General features: G+C 47.9%; 1 protein-coding gene across 1 annotated transcript in view; it reads right to left on the reverse strand.

Annotated features, from left to right (window-relative positions):
- Rrp12 (ribosomal RNA processing 12 homolog) overlaps positions 1–15,841 on the reverse strand; it is a 31,437-nt gene extending 15,596 nt beyond the window's left edge. The window contains exons 1-15 of the mRNA XM_032891968.1: positions 15,599–15,841; positions 14,807–15,036; positions 12,155–12,238; positions 11,083–11,159; positions 9,144–9,249; positions 8,840–8,956; positions 7,647–7,785; positions 7,436–7,563; positions 6,713–6,811; positions 6,071–6,162; positions 4,317–4,428; positions 4,014–4,111; positions 2,757–2,871; positions 958–1,100; positions 689–810 (exon numbers count right to left, since the gene is read on the reverse strand). Coding sequence (XP_032747859.1) covers positions 689–810; positions 958–1,100; positions 2,757–2,871; positions 4,014–4,111; positions 4,317–4,428; positions 6,071–6,162; positions 6,713–6,811; positions 7,436–7,563; positions 7,647–7,785; positions 8,840–8,956; positions 9,144–9,249; positions 11,083–11,159; positions 12,155–12,238; positions 14,807–15,036; positions 15,599–15,737 — 1,801 coding nt within the window. The 5' untranslated portion in view covers positions 15,738–15,841. The remainder of the gene's footprint in view (positions 1–688; positions 811–957; positions 1,101–2,756; positions 2,872–4,013; positions 4,112–4,316; positions 4,429–6,070; positions 6,163–6,712; positions 6,812–7,435; positions 7,564–7,646; positions 7,786–8,839; positions 8,957–9,143; positions 9,250–11,082; positions 11,160–12,154; positions 12,239–14,806; positions 15,037–15,598) is intronic.
- Positions 15,842–17,292: the final 1,451 nt, after the last annotated feature.

The raw sequence follows: 17,292 nt of genomic DNA on the forward strand, positions 1-17,292 counted from the left end.
ACTCAGTCTCACACAAACCAGCTACATAACCACACAGTAGCACGGAGCTACATCCCCAGCCCTAAGAAGGGGTTTTAAGTAAAATTACTAACACGTGAGTTATCATTCCAATTTAGTAAATTACATCGGAAAAAGCAACCTCAATAACATTTTAGAATAATTCTCTTTGGGTGTTTTTTACTTTTCTGTTTAAATGCTTCCTGCATACTCTTTTTTAAAATTTTTTTTCTTTTAAGATTTAAGAGTGATTGAAAAAATATAGCTATAAAAAGCATTGGAGGGGTTGGGGATTTAGCTTAGTGGTAGAGCACTTCCCTGACAAGGCAAAGGCCCTGGGTTCAGTCCCGAGCTCCAAAAAAAAAAAAAAAAAAAAAAAAAAAAAAGCATTGGAATAGACAAAGGGACTAATGGCTGCAATCCTAGTTCTCAGGAGGCTGAAGCAGTAGAAATGGATGTGAGAACAGCATGGGCCACACGAAACCTGATCTTAACAAAACAAAATGCCAAATAAATCTTAAAAAAAAAAAAAAAAGACGTAGCAGGGCACGGTGGCGCCTGCCTTCAGCCTCAGAACTTCTCAGAGGAGTGCTGCCAAATGTGCGTGCTAGACTCGCTCTTTCCGACCTGTTCACCTGCGACTCAGGTGTGGGGAGGAGGGGCTCAGACTGCACAGTCAAGGGCTCCAGACCTTTTCTCTTAAGAGCGGTGGCCAAGGGCAGGAAGTAAGTGGTGAAAAACCCAAGTCGTGTTTCCCGAACATGATCACGGATGACAGGCAGCAGCCAGCTCCGTGGGAAATCCAGAGTCTCCCTATGGGGAGGAAGCACTCAGTGAGAAGAGGTGGCAGAACTGGGCTAAAGGTCCCTCTGTGTAGAACGTTCTGTGGACACCCTTCCTGGAATAGAGCCAGTTGCATGTGTCTCCTGGGCTCCTGGAGACGAGCAGGGTCACACTTACTCAGAGCCATCGATTTCCAAAGGCACCGCCTGCAACACCACCTCGGGTCCCATGCTGGTCACTGCAGCCCCCACAGCCTGGTCTAAGGCTGCTGTGTGGGGGAAGTGAGGGGAGAGGCGCAGGTCACACAGGGACTGGAGGCACTGGGACAATGAGAAGAGACAGAGACCTGAGGGCAGGACCAGGGTGCAATGCTGCAGCATGGCAAATGCCTAGCACGGTCTGAGACCAAGCTCTAGCATAGATATAAAAAACAAAATGCAATTTTTCTGCTGGCCAGAGAACGGTAGCTGACTTATCAAAAGGCTCCTTACTCTCTAACGGTTTTATCATAGACCCAAGTTTCAGAGAAGGGATCCGAGGTCTAGCCCAGGCTAGGCTTCATACCAAAGGATAGAGCCAGATTCCGGACATGGATGAAGCCATAGAGATATCTGCTATGATCCAACTGCCTCAAGGGTGTATCCAATCCCTTCCAGGGCCCAGGGCCTTTAAAAGATTCTGTTTCATTTAACGAGAAAAACCACAAAATTTCACATACAAATGTAGATTCCAATTACCTTGAAGGATGGGAAGGGGACCAAGGCTGGCCTACAGCCAACTGTGAGCCGAGGAGGCAGAGGAGCTCTCCAGTTCCCCTCAGTACCAACCAGCCTTGCTTCTCATAGGCCTGCCTGGCCTGCCAATCCTCTAACCCCACCTAGCAGAGTAGTACTTTACCCAGACAACAATGAGAAGAAGCAACAAGAAAGACCCAGCAGCTAATCCACCAGCTGCACCTTGACCTGGGATCCACTCAGGATTCTCAGTTCTTAGATATTTCACCCTGGGCTGGAAAACCTGAGACCTAAGGCTGTTTAAAATATCAACTCTCTGATTACACAGCATTTAGAGAATTAAAATTTGAGAGGCTGGGGTTGGGGATTTAGCTCAGTGGTAGAGCGCTTGCCTAGGAAGCGCAAGGCCCTGGGTTCGGTCCCCAGCTCCGAAAAAAAGAAAAAAGAAAAAAAAAAAAAAAAAAAGAGCACTGCTGCTCTTCAGAGGGCTGGGGTTAGTTCTCAGTTTCTAGTTCCAAGGAATCTAAGACCCCCCACTTTCATCTCCCAGGGCACCAGGCACATTATGTGTATATACATACATGCAGATCAAAACTCTTATAATATAAATAAATAAACCTTTAAAAAGTTTTAAAAGGGGGCTGGGGATTTAGCTCAGTGGTAGAGCGCTTACCTAGGAAGCGCAAGGCCCTGGGTTCGGTCCCCAGCTCCGAAAAAAAAGAACCAAAAAAAAAAAAAAGTTTTAAAAGGAGGGCTGGAAAGATGGCTCAGCAGTCAGGAACATGGCTGCTTTTCCAGAGGACAGGGGTTCCGTCTGTGAATCTAGTTTCAGGGGATCTGACATACTCATACATGCAAACAAAACATCAATGCATATCAAAGGAAGGAAGGAAGGAAGGAAGGAAGGAAGGAAGGAAGGAAGGAAGAAAAGTCAGTCAGACAGACAGGCAGAGACAGGCAGGCAGACAGATATTTGAAAAAAAATAAAAGGGCTAGGGCGCTGCAGGATTCTAACTAAATCAACTTCAACCAAGTCTACCCTTCTTGGCTGGTGCAGTGGTTACCATCCACTCTTCTTGCCTTTCCCACACTGACCACCTGAAGCCATGGTACAGACACCTGCTGTGGGCACTGTCAACACTGGGGTGGCATAGAGTGTAGACATGTTCTTCCTGGATAGGCGCCCCTAGACCAAGAACCCAAGTGCCACTAGTGCCCTGGTCCCAAGATCCCCTAACTCACCTTCTTCATCACAGGATGGGCCTGCTTTCCACAAGCTTCAAAGAAGACACCCAGCAGCTGCAGCACAGAGCTCCAGGCCGCATGAAATCTGTATGTTAGGCCCTCTTCCACTGCCCTGCCAAGGAACAGGGCAGTCAGAGCCAGTCCCGCCATCCCAGGAAGTAACAGGAGTTGGCACTGTGAGCCGCGGGCCTCACTGGTTTGTAAAGGGGAGGCTGGAGGACAGGTGGGGAGCTAATGCTTAGAGAGCACTCATGCTCCCAGTTCCACACTCCTACTGCCTCAAGAGGGACGCGTGATGGAGTAACGAGCCCCATTTCTGAGGACACTGAGGCTCGGAGACGAGAAACCACATGCCAGTCAGTCACTGCACTGCTCCTCAGCCTGGGTATTATGCTGCCCCATGCTTTCTCTACCTGACTTGAGGCAGAAGGATGACTGGGAACAGGGGGCCCAGGCAGACAGGAAAAGTCTTCAGGCCTTCCTGTGTATACCTTGGCTGGTCCCATCTCCCCCACAGTATCTGAGGCCCTGGAGACCTTAGGTAGAAAGGACCAACAAGGAGCAGTGTTTGGGTCAGGGGCAGCTGAGGTCAGGAGTCTTCCTCCTTGAGAGTTCCTGATACCTCATGCCACACGTACAGGAACTGTACCATCCACTGTCCCTGTCTGTCAGTCACCAGGCCTAAGAGATACACCCGGACCCTAGCCCCTTTCCAGGGATTGCTTAGCACACTGTGGCCATGTCTGTGAACAGCTCCTCACAGATGCTGAGACAACCCTGCAGACTCCATGGTCAGCCTTTCAGGATCGAGATGACCTCCCTTCCCAGCAGTAAAGGTGTTAATACCTAGTCTCCTAGCACCAGGGTCAGCCCTTTCTACATGCCTGGTGCTGCTCTCCCACTAAGGAGGACTCAAAGACATCCAGAGGTAGAGGAGATTGCTCCAGATACCTGGGGCTTGCAAGCAACAAAGCTGGGCTCAACGCCAGCCCCAGGGTCCAGGAGCTCAGGGGCAGGGCTCCATGGGCCACACGCTCCCATCGCATAGTTCAGCACCTCTTAGTGCCTCTGAAACACAGCACGCCCTACTGGCAGGAGCTGCTTACCCAGGGAGACGTTTGGCACTCACCCCAGTTCTATGGACCACCCGGTACTCGGTGCACTATCCAAAGTGATAAGTAGGGCTCGGTCATCATACAGAACTTCCAACAAGGTCCCCTTTGTGCCCGCCTAATGGGGACACCACATTCTCACCTGAACATCTTAGTGATGTACTGGGGAGGGCCTGAGGCTGAAGAGGTCACGGAGCCAATATCAGCAATGTGTGGGGCCACACACTCCTTCAGGATCTCCTACAGAGAGAGGCCAGGCCGGCTGGTCCAAGACTATACCCAGTCCCACCCACCCTCCTAGACGGCTGCCTTTTGAAGTTCCAAAAGCCGGTCTCCCACTGTGAGAAGCTCCCCCAGTATAAAGTTGGGCATCTAAGGTGGCCTGGGAGACAGAAGAGCAGGCGGAACCTCTTACACTAAAGCAGGGTTCAGCAGGCTGAAGTACCTTGAGGGTCTGGGTGGCAGCTGCCACCACTTGTGAATGAGGGGAGAGAAGACAGGTTACTGCAGTTCCAAAAAACCGAGCAAGATGGCCTAGCCCCAGGTCCCGCTGCAACCTGTCAAGACGAAAAGTTTCTGTGGAACCTGGCCCTGAGCCTCAGAGACCTGAGCCACCAGAACTCAGGTCAGAACATCTACCGGCCTGCAGGTCCCTCCAGGGCCCTTGGAAGGCCATTTCAATGAAGCACTATCCTTAAAGTAACAATGCATGGGGTTTGGGTTTACCTAAACTGCCTTTAAGTAGCTTAGCACACAGAACAAGAGCTTGTCTCAACGCATCCTTCTCCCTCCCCCTTACACTTCCCAGAGTCAAATCAAAAGTTTTTAATGTAATATACAAACAAAACAATGAAAACTGCTAACGCTTTCATAACGCTCCACGCCAGCTACTGACACAACAACGGACATTTCACTCCGATCTTGAAGCAATTACTAAGTCCAATTCCCATTCTGTAGGTGACAAAACTGAGACACATAAGGTCACACAGTGGAGAACAGTGGGAGGGATTCTGAACCCAAAACAAAAAGCATCGCACTTGAGGGGCAGCAAGATTGCTCCATGGTGTGGGCTTCTCCCGACCCTGGCCACTAAGGCTGAGGAGTGATCTCCAGAGTCATCCAGTGAAGAAGACACCCACTCCTGAGAGTCCCCTCCTGATCTAGATGCACGCGCGCGCACACCCATAAAATAACACCAGGGCGGCGGAATGGCTGACTAGGCTGCTTGCAGCTGAGCATGGGGATCTCTGAACCCATCAGACTCTCACAAAGCTGAGCACAGTGCCGATCCCAGCACATCTACAGCAAGACAGGAGGTGGAAACAGGAGAATCCCTGGCAACTTGGGGCCAGTCAGCCTGGTGTACGCCACATCTCAAACATGAGACTGACGCGCTACCTACTGCGCTAACGAGGCACCTCACATCTCAAACATGAAAGATGGTGAGAACTGACCCTTGAGGTTTTCTGAGGACCGCCACAAGTGCACTTACTGTGGTGGCACACGTGTACCAGTAACTTAACACCTATGAACTCACATACATCATACTCGCTCATAAAAATGCCAAAAAAATGAAAATTAACAAATAAAGATCACACCAAGACATGATGACTCTCAGTTGTAATCCCAGCACTCAGAGGCAAAGAGGGATATAGATATTTGTGAGTTCAAGGCAGCCTTGTTGTGTACATAGCCAGTCAGCGCTATATAAACATCTTATAAAATAAAACAAACAGAACCCACCAAACAAACAAACTGACCAACTAAACAAAACAAAGACTCCAGAGAGCTGGCTTAGCAGCTGAAGGTGCTTGCTATCAAGTCTGATGACCTGAGCTGTCTCCCTGGAATTCACACGATGGAAGGAGAGAACGGACTCCCAAGAATCTCCTCCTTCCACAAAAAGAAAATGATATCCCCTTCACCAAAAAGCACAGAGCAAGCAAGCTGAGATCAGGCTCTAACTTGCCTCTAGCCCCAAAGTGCTGTCCTCTGTGTCTTGTTGCTCGAAGTTGGCTAGTGAGGGAGGATGGCCTGCTGCCCCACCTTGCTTTTCTAACATAAGAGCAGGTCCTCACCCACACAACACAGGCCTTGATACTCAATGGCCTCTCCAGTCCCTGCCTCATGTCCCTAACATCTGCAGGCACAGTAGGCAACCTAAAGGGAGACCCCAGACTTGACTTCCACCGTCCCTACCTGACAAGGTTGATGTGAGCTTTCTCCATGACCTTAAGCCAGGCCAGCAAGGGCTGTAAATCATTCTCACTGGGAACGTAGTCATATAATGCCTAAAGGTAAGACAGAAATAAGCAGGAGAGTCTTAGTCAGCAGTAGCCCCAAGGATGTTGACCCTTTCCTAGACTCTTGGTGAAAGTGCTGTGATGACTGGTCAGAAGTCACAGCCACCTGGCCTCCTCTGCTCTGTGCAACCCTTCCAGGTCCAATATTCCAGAAACAAAAGGCTCTAGGAGTGGAAGTGAGGTGCCTTGCACACTTCCTGGGAATCACTGAAGTGGAGCCCTTCTCTGAGGAAATGCACTACAGTGTATATTTTACAAACAATTTTGGGAAGATTTATGTCTGTCTCTGAAAGTCCACCCACAAATATCTGAGGTTAGAAGCCCTCTCAAGCTGAAATGATTTAAGGTGTTAACTAGATCAGGAGTCCATGCCCATCTCCCATGACCACTGATGCAATTTCAGTGGTCTCTCTCCTGTCTGCAAGCTTGGCTATTCTCCACTGGGGCAGCGTAGCCCAAGTGACCTCACTGCTGAAGAAAGGCAGCAGAGCTGGCCACCCAGCTATGAAATCAACTCTCACCCAACATCAGGCCTCACCGTGATGATCTGGGCGTTGAGCTCTGCGGACAGGGTGCTAGGGCTGGGCTTGGCATGGAAGAGGTTATGGAAGGCCTGCATGGCACAGGCTGTCACAAGCTGCAGGAGAAACACACAACACAGACTTAGCAAAGAAACACAAAGTCCAGCTGCCCTGGAGCTCTCCAACTCCTGCTCCATCACATGAGCTACATGGAGCCTACAAGTCCCCTAGACTCCCAAACACCCTAGACTGTCACTCTAGTAAGATATGGCAACCAACAAAGACCTTCAAATGACTTAGGGACTAAGACACAGCTCAGTGCTAGAGCCTTATCTAATGCACAGAGGCCATGTGTTCAATCCCAAGAACACTTAGAAAACAAAGTTAGGGCTCAACATGTCAAGCGCTTGCCGCCCAAGTCTGATGGCCTGAGCTTAGTCTCTAAAACCCGTGTAAAGATGGAAAGTCAACTCCCTAAAGCAGCTCTGACCACACAAGCACAGACACACACAGAGGACTCTCAAGTCAGCTTCCACACAGCCTTAAGATGAGCCAGCTCACTCGGACACCATGGATGACGCAGTGCTGTGTCTTTGGCTTATGGTGAAAGCAGGGTCAGACAGCGAGCCTTGGCCTCCTAGCAGCGGGGATTACAGACCCATCAGGAAGCCTGGACCACTCACTTGCTCACTGAGCTCCCTGCTACTGTTGGCCCCATTCTTCCTGTGTCTAGCCCTTACCACGTGGTTCAAGGTCATGACCCTAAGCAGAGTCTCACTGCAGCTCTTCACCAGGCCTTCCGGGAAGCAGGGCAGCATGTCCTTCAGCAGTGTTAGCATGTGCAGTGTGGTGGTGGCCTCTCTGGAGCCTGGCAGACAAAGGGAGTTTTACTCCTAATCCTCCTGTATTCCCCCACTTCCCCACCACCTGCCCTGGGCCTAGCTATCCCACCTCCAGATTTCTCAATCTCCTGGATGCAGAACTTGGCAGTGGAGACCGCAGCAGGGTGATGGGCGGGGGCCTTTTCACCAAACATAAAGTCACTGCCCTTGAGGACTGAGCACACTCCATGCTGAGCAGCCTTTCGGACCTGCAGGAAAGCAAACGGGAACAAAGTAGGTCAGCACATCCGCCAGAACAGCCCTGATGGAACCCTACTATAACAGCCACTGCTAGATCAGGATCACAGCACTGCAGAATCCTAAGCACGCCAACCAGCCCAGAGACTCAGTGTCTGAGCACCAGGGTCCTCAACTTCAGACAGGGATCTAGTCACTTAACCCAGCCACACCAGGACCACTGCTCTAAGTATTAACAACCTGCCAGTTAGCAGCAGATGATACTTGCCTGGGGCAAAACATATGCAAATATAGAGCAGGAAGGGGGTGGGGGCTGGAGAGATGGCCCAATGGTTAGGAGCACTTACTGCTCTTCCAGAGGACATGGGTTTGGTTTCCTGTACACACATCAGGTGGCTCACAACTGCCTCTAACTACAGTTGCAGAGGACTCAACACCCTCTTGGCCTCTGAAAGCATATGTACGGAGGTATTACTCACACTCACACATGCAAATAAATCTAAAAAATCCCAAAAGTCAGGCATGGGTTACAGCAAGCACTTGTAAACCCTGAAACTACACAGGGTGCAGAAAGGAGGGTCACTGGAGCCTCCAGCTTTGCTCCAGGCTTAATGAGAGACTTTGTGAATAAAGGAATAAGACTGAAAATGGGGGCTGGAGAGGTGGCTCAGTGAGCAAAAGCACTAATTGCTCTTCCAGAGGTCTTGAGTTCAATTCCCACCAACCACATGGTGGCTCACAACCATCTGTAATGGGATCTGATGCTCTCTTCTGGTGTGTCTGAAGACAGCTACAGTGTACTTATATACATAAAATAAATAAATTGATCTTGTAAAAAAAAAGACTGAGAATGTTAAGGGCAGGACACTTCTGTGTGCATGTGTGACTAAGTGCATCTGCAGACACACACACACACACACACACACACACACACACACACACACACACGCACACACGCACACACGCACACACGCACAAAGGAAAAAAAACAAACCACGCGTGTAAGTCCTAAGTCCCATTGAGCCGAGCTCAGACAGGTTGGTTCGGGGGCAGCCAGAGTCTCACCTTCGGCTTGGCGTGCACGGTGAAGCTCAGCAGTCCATGGTACACCTGAAGGGTGATAGGATAGCCCCAGGCCTCTAGGTCTTGCTTCCGAAGGAGGATGGCCAGGCAGGAGAGGACCTTAAAGAAAAATGTAGAAAGTCTCTCAGCTCTACCAGCCACAGGGAAAGAGTCCAGGGCCTCACCAAGCCTGGGAAATCCCAAAGAGATCTGCTTAAGGACCCATGGACCACCACCTACACCCCTGCCAAGGAAGGGTGCACCCTTCAGCCACAGCCACTGAACGCAGGCATCTGTAGGCACTGACCCATCGGAGCGCAGAGGTGGAGCCACTGCTCGCCTGGGCAGACATGATATTCATGAAGGCTTTGGAGGTATCGGAGAACTTCTTCATGAGCACAGGACTTGGCACACTGTGGGGAAAATACAGAGTCAATCTAGAGCAGCCAAAGAAAAGCAACTGAGGCAGCCCTGTGTAAGGGACGAGTACTCTGGCTCAGCCATTCAGCAAGTCACCAATCAGCACGGGAGCTCATCTTTCTGACACTCAGGTAAGTGTGCTCTCCATGCCTGAGCTCTGAAAAAGGGCATCACACGGTCACATAACCTCATACAAACCTCTGTCCTTTGTAGCCTGGTGGCAATGATTCAGTCCCACTGCCCTTCCCCAGAAACCAGCATCTGATAGCCCAAGCCACATCCAGGGCCTGATGCAGAATGCCTGTGGACATTCAAGTATTTTTGTTTGATTTTTTTCCCCCTGGGTTTTTTTGTCTTTCATCAGTTGGTTTTCTTTTGTTCTTCCAAATTTTATTTTTAATTATGTGTACGTATGGGTATGTATGTGTGGATACACATGAGTGCAGGTGTCTGTGGAAGCTAAAGTCAGTGAGTCTCCTGGAACTGGAGTTAAAGGCAATTATGAGCTGCCCCACATGGGTACTGGGAATTGAGCCCCGATCCTCTACAAGAGCAGTGTTCAGTGTGCTAAGACATCGATCAAGCCCCTTAGTTCACTTTGTGAGACAAGCTCTTATGTGGCTCAAACTTACTACATAGCCAGATGACCCTGAGTTCCCGATTCTTCTACATCTGCCTCCCAATGCTAAGGTTACAGGTTCATAAGTATCTTTTTAAAATATTTATTTTCTGATTGCTAATCGTGGTAGAATATACAGTCACAAAAGTTACCAGGTCAAGTTATAAAAGCTACTTTTAATTGTGAACTTGACACAACCTAGAATCAGCTGGGAAGTAAATATCAATGAGATTCTATCTACACTGTGTTGACCTGTAGCCATGTCTATGAGTGTTTGTCTTAATTAAGCTAATTTATGTTAGAAGACCCACTCCAGTGTGCGTGCTTTCTTTCCCTAGGCAAGGGATCCTGAACTGTGTAGGAGTGGAGATCCAGGGCTGGGGAGGTGGCTCAGCAGTTAAGAGCACTGGCTGTTCTTGCAGAGCTCTTGGGTTAAGTTCCCAGTTCCCAGCACTTACACTGGGTTGGTCACAGCTGGAGTTCCAAGGAATCTGACCCCCTCTCTGGTCACCACTGTTCCTGCACATTCATTTTTTTTTTTTTTTTTTTTTTTAAGATTTATTTATTATATATAAGTACACTGTAGCTGTCTTCAGACACACCAGAAGAGGGCATCAGATCTCATTATGGATGGTTGTGAGCCACCAGGTGGTTGCTGGGATTTGAACTCAGGACCTCCGGAAGAGCAGTCGGTGCTCTTAACCACTGAGCCATCTCTCCAGCCCTCCTGCACATTCATGATGCACACAAATTATCACACATGTGCATTCTGTGGAGGCATCAGAGGGCAGTGAATCCTTCAAAGCTAAAGTTACAGGCATTTGTGAGCTGCCTAACACGAGCTACTGAGATCTGAAACCTGGCCTTCATGTACTCTTAACCGCTGAGCTGTCTCTCCAGCCCAGATATTTCCATCTTAAAAACCAAGTATGTAGGGGTTGGGGATTTAGCTCAGTGGTAGAGCGCTTGCTAGCGCAAGGCCCTAGGTTCAGTCCCTAGCTCTTAAAAAAAAAGAAAAAAAAAGAAAAAAAAAAACAAAAAAGCAAAAACAAAAACCAAGTATGTGGGCTAGAGAGACATATTCTCTACCCGCACCCCCCCAATACACACACACCATACACACGCACGCACGCACGCACACACACACACACACACACACACACACACACACACACACACACACACGCCAAGCCCCAGTTGGACTCACCGCTTCAGGACAAGGTTCAGTAGGTACGCAACAGCAGCCAGTGACTCTGGGGACTCCACTGCTTCCATTGTTGTCATCTGAGGGCCAGAGTGAGAGGTACAGGCAGGGAAGTAACACAATGCACACACAGGAAACCATGGGTGGCAGGTAGAACCCACATGCTGTGCACAGAGTTATGATAAAGAACCCTCTCCAAGGTATATAAGTTTCAAATCTGAGCACTGCAACTGTGTAACTTAGTTTCTTACTTTATTCATTTATTCTTTGAGACTACGATGTATCACTATGTAGCCCTGGCTGGCCTTAAACTCCCTGAGATTCACCGGCCTCTCCCTCTGTCTCCCAAGTGCCCTAGTAGCCTTTTGTGACTCCGTTTTCTTATAAAATAAGGGTAAGAATATTTTTATCTTGCTTGGCATAGTGGTGGTACTCTCCATTAGGATGAACAATCAACATATCTCAAAAAGAAAGGAAGGAAGAAAGACTATCATCTTGTGGGGTTAAAGATGCAGTTGAGTTACTTAACACATATGCAAAGTCCTGGGTACAATTCCTAGTACTGCAAACAAATAAAAAACAAAACAAACAAACAAAACCACAGCAGAAATGATGCTGTACACATCATAACACTTGGGAGGCTAAGGCGGGAAGACTGACATCAGTTCAAGAACAGCCTGAGTTATACAGTGAAAACCTTTTCTAAACATAACTCCCCCAAATTATCCTCCATTTTCAGGTAACTTCTGGAAAACTCGATGGTACATTAAGGAGAATAAAAATAGTAAATGGTATGCTAGCTAGTATCACTATGAAAAGAATCTTGTCCTGTTAGCCCCTAAAAGGACCATAGGGACCCATAGATCACACCTTGAAGTCATTTTTTTCTAAAGGATCTTCCAGTTCTAACTGGTCTTCATAAGATAGTGGACTTTTGTCTTTCAAGGCTGAAACAGTAAATGCCACCGGCCTTGCCCACAACCCACCAATATCACAGGCCAGGGGCACCTGCTTCCTCTTGATAGCCTGACTAGCCTGCTGCCCTGAACACGTAGCCCCCACCACATTCACTCACCAGAGCAGCAAAGTACTCAGTCTCCGTCTCCTTGCCTCCCTGGGATCGAATCACCTCCGTGACAGCAGCCAGGACAGCACAGATCTGCACAGGAGGAAGAAGTATCCATGATGTATCCTAAATGCAGCCCTGGCCTGGGTAGCCCCTTTCCCTTTCTCCTTCACAAATTCATGTCTCCATGAAGCCCAAAGTCAGACAAGATCGGAGCGGCTGGAGTATACACCATAGGGTCCAGGAAACAAGAGGCCCAAGAACATGATTGCTGGGGGTTGGGGATTTAGCTCAGTGGTAGAGGGCTTGCCTAGCAAACGCAAGGCCCTGGGTTCGGTCCCCAGCTCCGAAAAAAAAAAAGAAAAAAAAAAAAAAAAGAACATGACTGCCTGAAGACCACCACAAGGACATTGTTCTTATAGAAATACCTCTGTGAACATGCACACTGCAGCCACAAACTGGAACAGTCAGCAACAGGAGAGTGATAATATACTACTACCGGGGCTGGAGAGGGGTTAGAGGGGAGTGACTAGGAAAAGGGGAGGGAGAGGAAACAGCAGTCAGAATGTAGTAGCAGCAGCAGCAGCAGCAGCAGCAGCAGCAGCAGTAGTAGTAGTAATATACTGCTACTATTTTAGACTTGATAGGTTTTTTTGTTGTTTTGTTTTTGTCTTGTTTTTTTTTTTTTCTTTTTTTCGGAGCTGGGGACTGAACCCAGGGCCTTGTGCTTGCTAGGCAAGCGCTCTACCACTGAGCTAAATCCCCAACCCCTTGTCTTGTTTTTTTTGAGACAGAGTCTGGTAATGTGGTCCAGGCTGGCTTCAAACTGACAGCCATCATAACGATGTGAGAATTAGATACAATAACTTAGAAATACTATTTTGTCAGTGACAAAGTTGAAGAGCAATGGATATAAAATATAACCATATTTTAGTAAACCCTAGTAAATATTCAAAGCGTTGAACAGAACTAAGTATGGTGGCACACACCTGTGATCCCAGCATTCAAAAGGCGGAGGCCAGAGGCCAGAGGACCGAGGACCAAGGACCGAGGACCGAGGACCGAGGACCACAGTGAGTCCGATCCAGGCCAACCTGAGCTACACTAAAAGACCTTGTCATCAGGCAGTGGCACACACCTTTAATCCCAGCACTTGGGTGACAGAGCCGTATAGATCTCGAGTTCAAGGCTAGCCTGGTCTATACATCAAGTTTCAGGGGTACAGAGTGAGACCCTAATTTAAAAAGAAAACAACCACAACAAATCCTGACTGATGGGGCTGCACATCTACATGGCTCAGTGGTTAGGAATTCTTGCTGCTGTTGCACGGGACCAGAGTTTGGATCCTAGCACCCACACTGAGTAGCTCACAACCAACTCCAACTCCAGGAGATAGGACTCCTGTGGGTGCATATGCACACATGCACACACAAACTGAACTGAAATAAATGAAAAACAAAATAACACAAAAATTGACCAAATTTGTTGAAATACTAATATTTTATACATACCAGTCAAATACATTAATTTCACCTATTTCTTTTTTACTTTTTAAATGCAGCTTCTAAAAATGTAAAACTATACATGTGGCTCACTTTACATCACAAACTGGGCAGTGCTAGTCTAGAAATACACAAACGTACCCATTAACAACACCCACCAGAGGGGATCGAATTGGGAGAGTAATTAAAATATTTTGGTCTCTTTATATCTCTTTGTATCATTTAGCATTTTGCTATTCCTCATTTAGACAATGAAAAGTATAAGCATATTAACCATGAGACGTCAATTAAGTAAAACATTTCTTGCTAAACAAAACGAATCCTAACCACGGTTAGTCACCGTGAACGTGAACAATGGTGTCCCTGGAAATAACATGTAAGAATTCCTATGTGAAGTACAGTTGAGGAGATAAACAGTGAAAACAGTTCTACCCTCAAGGATTTTTACTCAGCAGTGAAGTTTTTTAGAAAGTGGAATCTGGGGCACCCCACATGGCTCAGCCCGTAAAGATACTGAACCTGCCACGCTGAATGTGATTCCTGAGCCCTACATGGTGGAAGGAAGAGAAAGGTCTCCCTAATGTCCTCTGACCTTCATACCCAGGCCTTGGCACACACAATAAAAATAAATATACTAGGGCTGGAGATACGGCTGAGCAGGTAAGAACACTGACTGCTCTTCCAGAGGTCCTGAGTTCAATTCCCAGCAACCACATGGTGGCTGGCAACCATCTGAAATAAAGTCTGATACTCTTTTCTGGTGTGTCTGAAGACAGCTACAGTGTATCCATATCCATTAAATAAATAAGTCTTTTAAAAAAAATAAATAAATATACTTTGTTGAGCATGATGACACAAACCTTTAACCCCAGCACTTGAGAGGCAAAGGCAGATTGACCTCTGTGAACTTGAAGTCAGCCTGGTCTACATTTGGAAATCTTGTCTCAGAAAAAAAATAATTTTTTTTCAAAGACATATGAACATTACTATACACGTTTTTAGGGGGACTCTGCCCAAGGAGAGTCTATAAAAAGGGCACAAAGGGCACGAGAGATGACACATGGTCCAGAAATACCCGCTGCTGTCATCAGAGCTGTAAGTAAGAAGTCTTGAATGTGCCCCGCCTACTGCCCTACAAAGCCAGTAACCAATCTCCTACCTCCTTGTGAGCAGCTGAGTTGGATTCCCAAAAGCGCTGCACTTTGCTGAAGGTGACGTTTGTACAGTCAGACAAGCCACTCAGAAATGTGCCCGAGGACTTCTCAGTGAAAGCCACCTCCGGGTCTTGGTCCATGGTCGTCTCAGGGGCTTGGCTTTTGCCCAGGCTCAGGGTCCCTGACTGCAGCTCATTATGCAACTTCACGGCATCAACTGTCAGGTCGCTCTTCCCTGAGAACCAGATTAACAAGGTAATGTTCCCATTTCCACCCAAGCTTCCTCTGGTTGAAGGAACCGAACCCCTAAGAAACAAACCAGAGGGCTTAGACCCCCAGTCCCAGCGGCTGGATTCCCAACCCGGCTTGCCTGCATAGCCTTGTGCACTCTTGCAACTTTTGAAGCCAAGAGAAAGGAACCCCCAAGATCTGTTTCTGCTTCCCTCCACTTCAGGCACTGAGAAATCCAGAGCCGGGGTCGCATACTGTACAGAGACACCCTAAGGCTGAAGATGTGGGTTAGTAGTTGAGTGTTTAGTTAAGAGTGCACAAGGTCCTGGGTTCTCTCCCTTACACTCCCTCAACACATACATAAATCTAAAGAGCCACCCAAGGGTAGTGACAATTATGTATCTCAACCCTGAGGCCGCGGTATCCTAGACAAGTCACTTCCCTTTAGAGGACAGTTTCCGCATCTGTCAAACTCGAGGGGCGGGTCTTCGATGTGAGCCCCAGGGCTGACATTCTAATGTGGCAGGCCGAATGCCACGAGACAAGGAATCCCACGGCCGGGCTACCTGATGGGCGGCTGAAGAAGCGGCTGCGAGCGGCCTGGCGATGGCGGCAAGTGGTGGGGTTGCTGTCGCTGCTGTGGCCTTTCTTCCAGCGCTTCAGCTTGGCCGAGACACCAGAGGGCAATTTCCCCGAGCGACCCATGTTGACCAAACGGTGGCTCGGACTTGCTCAGAGAACACGCGAACAACCACGCCGAAGAGACAGCAGAACTCACAGCAGAACCCACGTGTGTATTCTCAGCCGGCTTCGCGTCCTCTTCCTCTGATGTCACTTCCTGTCTCCAGCTTGTTACCACGGCAAAACCAATCAACATCCGGTCTGAAGCTCCCTAATTGCTCTGAGTTCTTACACAGAAAAGAGTGCTGGCGTTTCGGATGCTTTGGTCTCCTGCTGCACCGTCGTGGTTTATGGTTGTGGAGAAAGCCTTATAAAACGGGAATTTCTTTGGAATTAAAAAGACAAATTTATATTACTCTCAAAAAATCGGTTGTTCAAGCGGAGTGTGGTGTCAGCACGCCCGTAATCCCAGCAAACTTGAGGATTGTCATGAGTTTAAAGCCAGCCTACTCCCTACGCTGCGAGATGCAAGATCCTGTCTAAACACAAAATAACAAAATAAATACATGTGTAATCCCAGCGCCTAGGCAACAGAGGTAGGTTGATCTCCGTGATTTCAACGCAAGCTTAGTCTAAATATTGATATAGTGAACTCCAAGACATTCAGGACCACAAAATGAGAACCTTTCTCAAAAAAAAAAAAAAAAAAAAAAAGGGTTGGGGATTTAGCTCAGTGGTAGAACGCTTGCCTAGGAAGCGCAAGGCCCTAGGTTCGGTCCCCAGCTCCGGGAAAAAAAAAAAAAAAAAAAAGAAAGAAAGAAAGAAAGAAAATGAACAAACAAAACACATAATAAAGTTAAGGGAAAAAAAAACCCCAAACCCAAAAGTCAAAAACTATGGAGGTATAGAAGTGAAAACATCTTGGCCTCACCTCACTAGAGAAAAAAGCAACAAGTAGTGCCCTAGTCTTGCTTTGCAAACTGAAACCACAAGGAATATCCGTCCAAAAGACACAACTGAAGGAGCAGCTGGCAAGGACACAGCCCTACTGTCCCTACTGTCTCCATGTGCTGCTGTTGGAGTGAAAGGTTTACATGGGCACTTTGGAAAACTGCTAGTACTATTTTTTTTAAGATCTATTTATTCATTTATTATATATGGGTACACTGTCGCTGTCTTCAGACACACCAGAAGAGGGCATCAGATCCCATTACAGATGGCTGTGAGCCACCATGTGGTTGCTGGGAATTGAACTCAGGACCTCTGGAAGAGCAGTCAGTGCTCTTAACCACTGAGCCACCTCTCCAGCCCCTGCTCCCTGTTTGTATTTTGAAACAAGGTCTTGTGTGACCCATATTGGCCTTGAACTCACAGCAATTCTTCTGCCTCCACTTCCTGGGATTACAGGCATGAGCCAGAACATCTGACTTGGTCTAGCAGTCTCTACTGAAAACACATGCGGACTCCACCCAGCAGTTCACTCCTAGATACACACCCAGCAGAGACGATGCCTACTTGCTAAAAAAGAGACAGCCGAGTACTAGAAATGACCAAACGCCCATCGACAGAATAGGTCAGGGGCACTGTGACGTAATGATATGTAACGGGATAGTTCATCATTTGTAAACAGCAGCTTCTG

This window comes from Rattus rattus, chromosome 2 (assembly GCF_011064425.1).
Source record: "Rattus rattus isolate New Zealand chromosome 2, Rrattus_CSIRO_v1, whole genome shotgun sequence".
Lineage (NCBI taxonomy): Eukaryota > Metazoa > Chordata > Mammalia > Rodentia > Muridae > Rattus > Rattus rattus.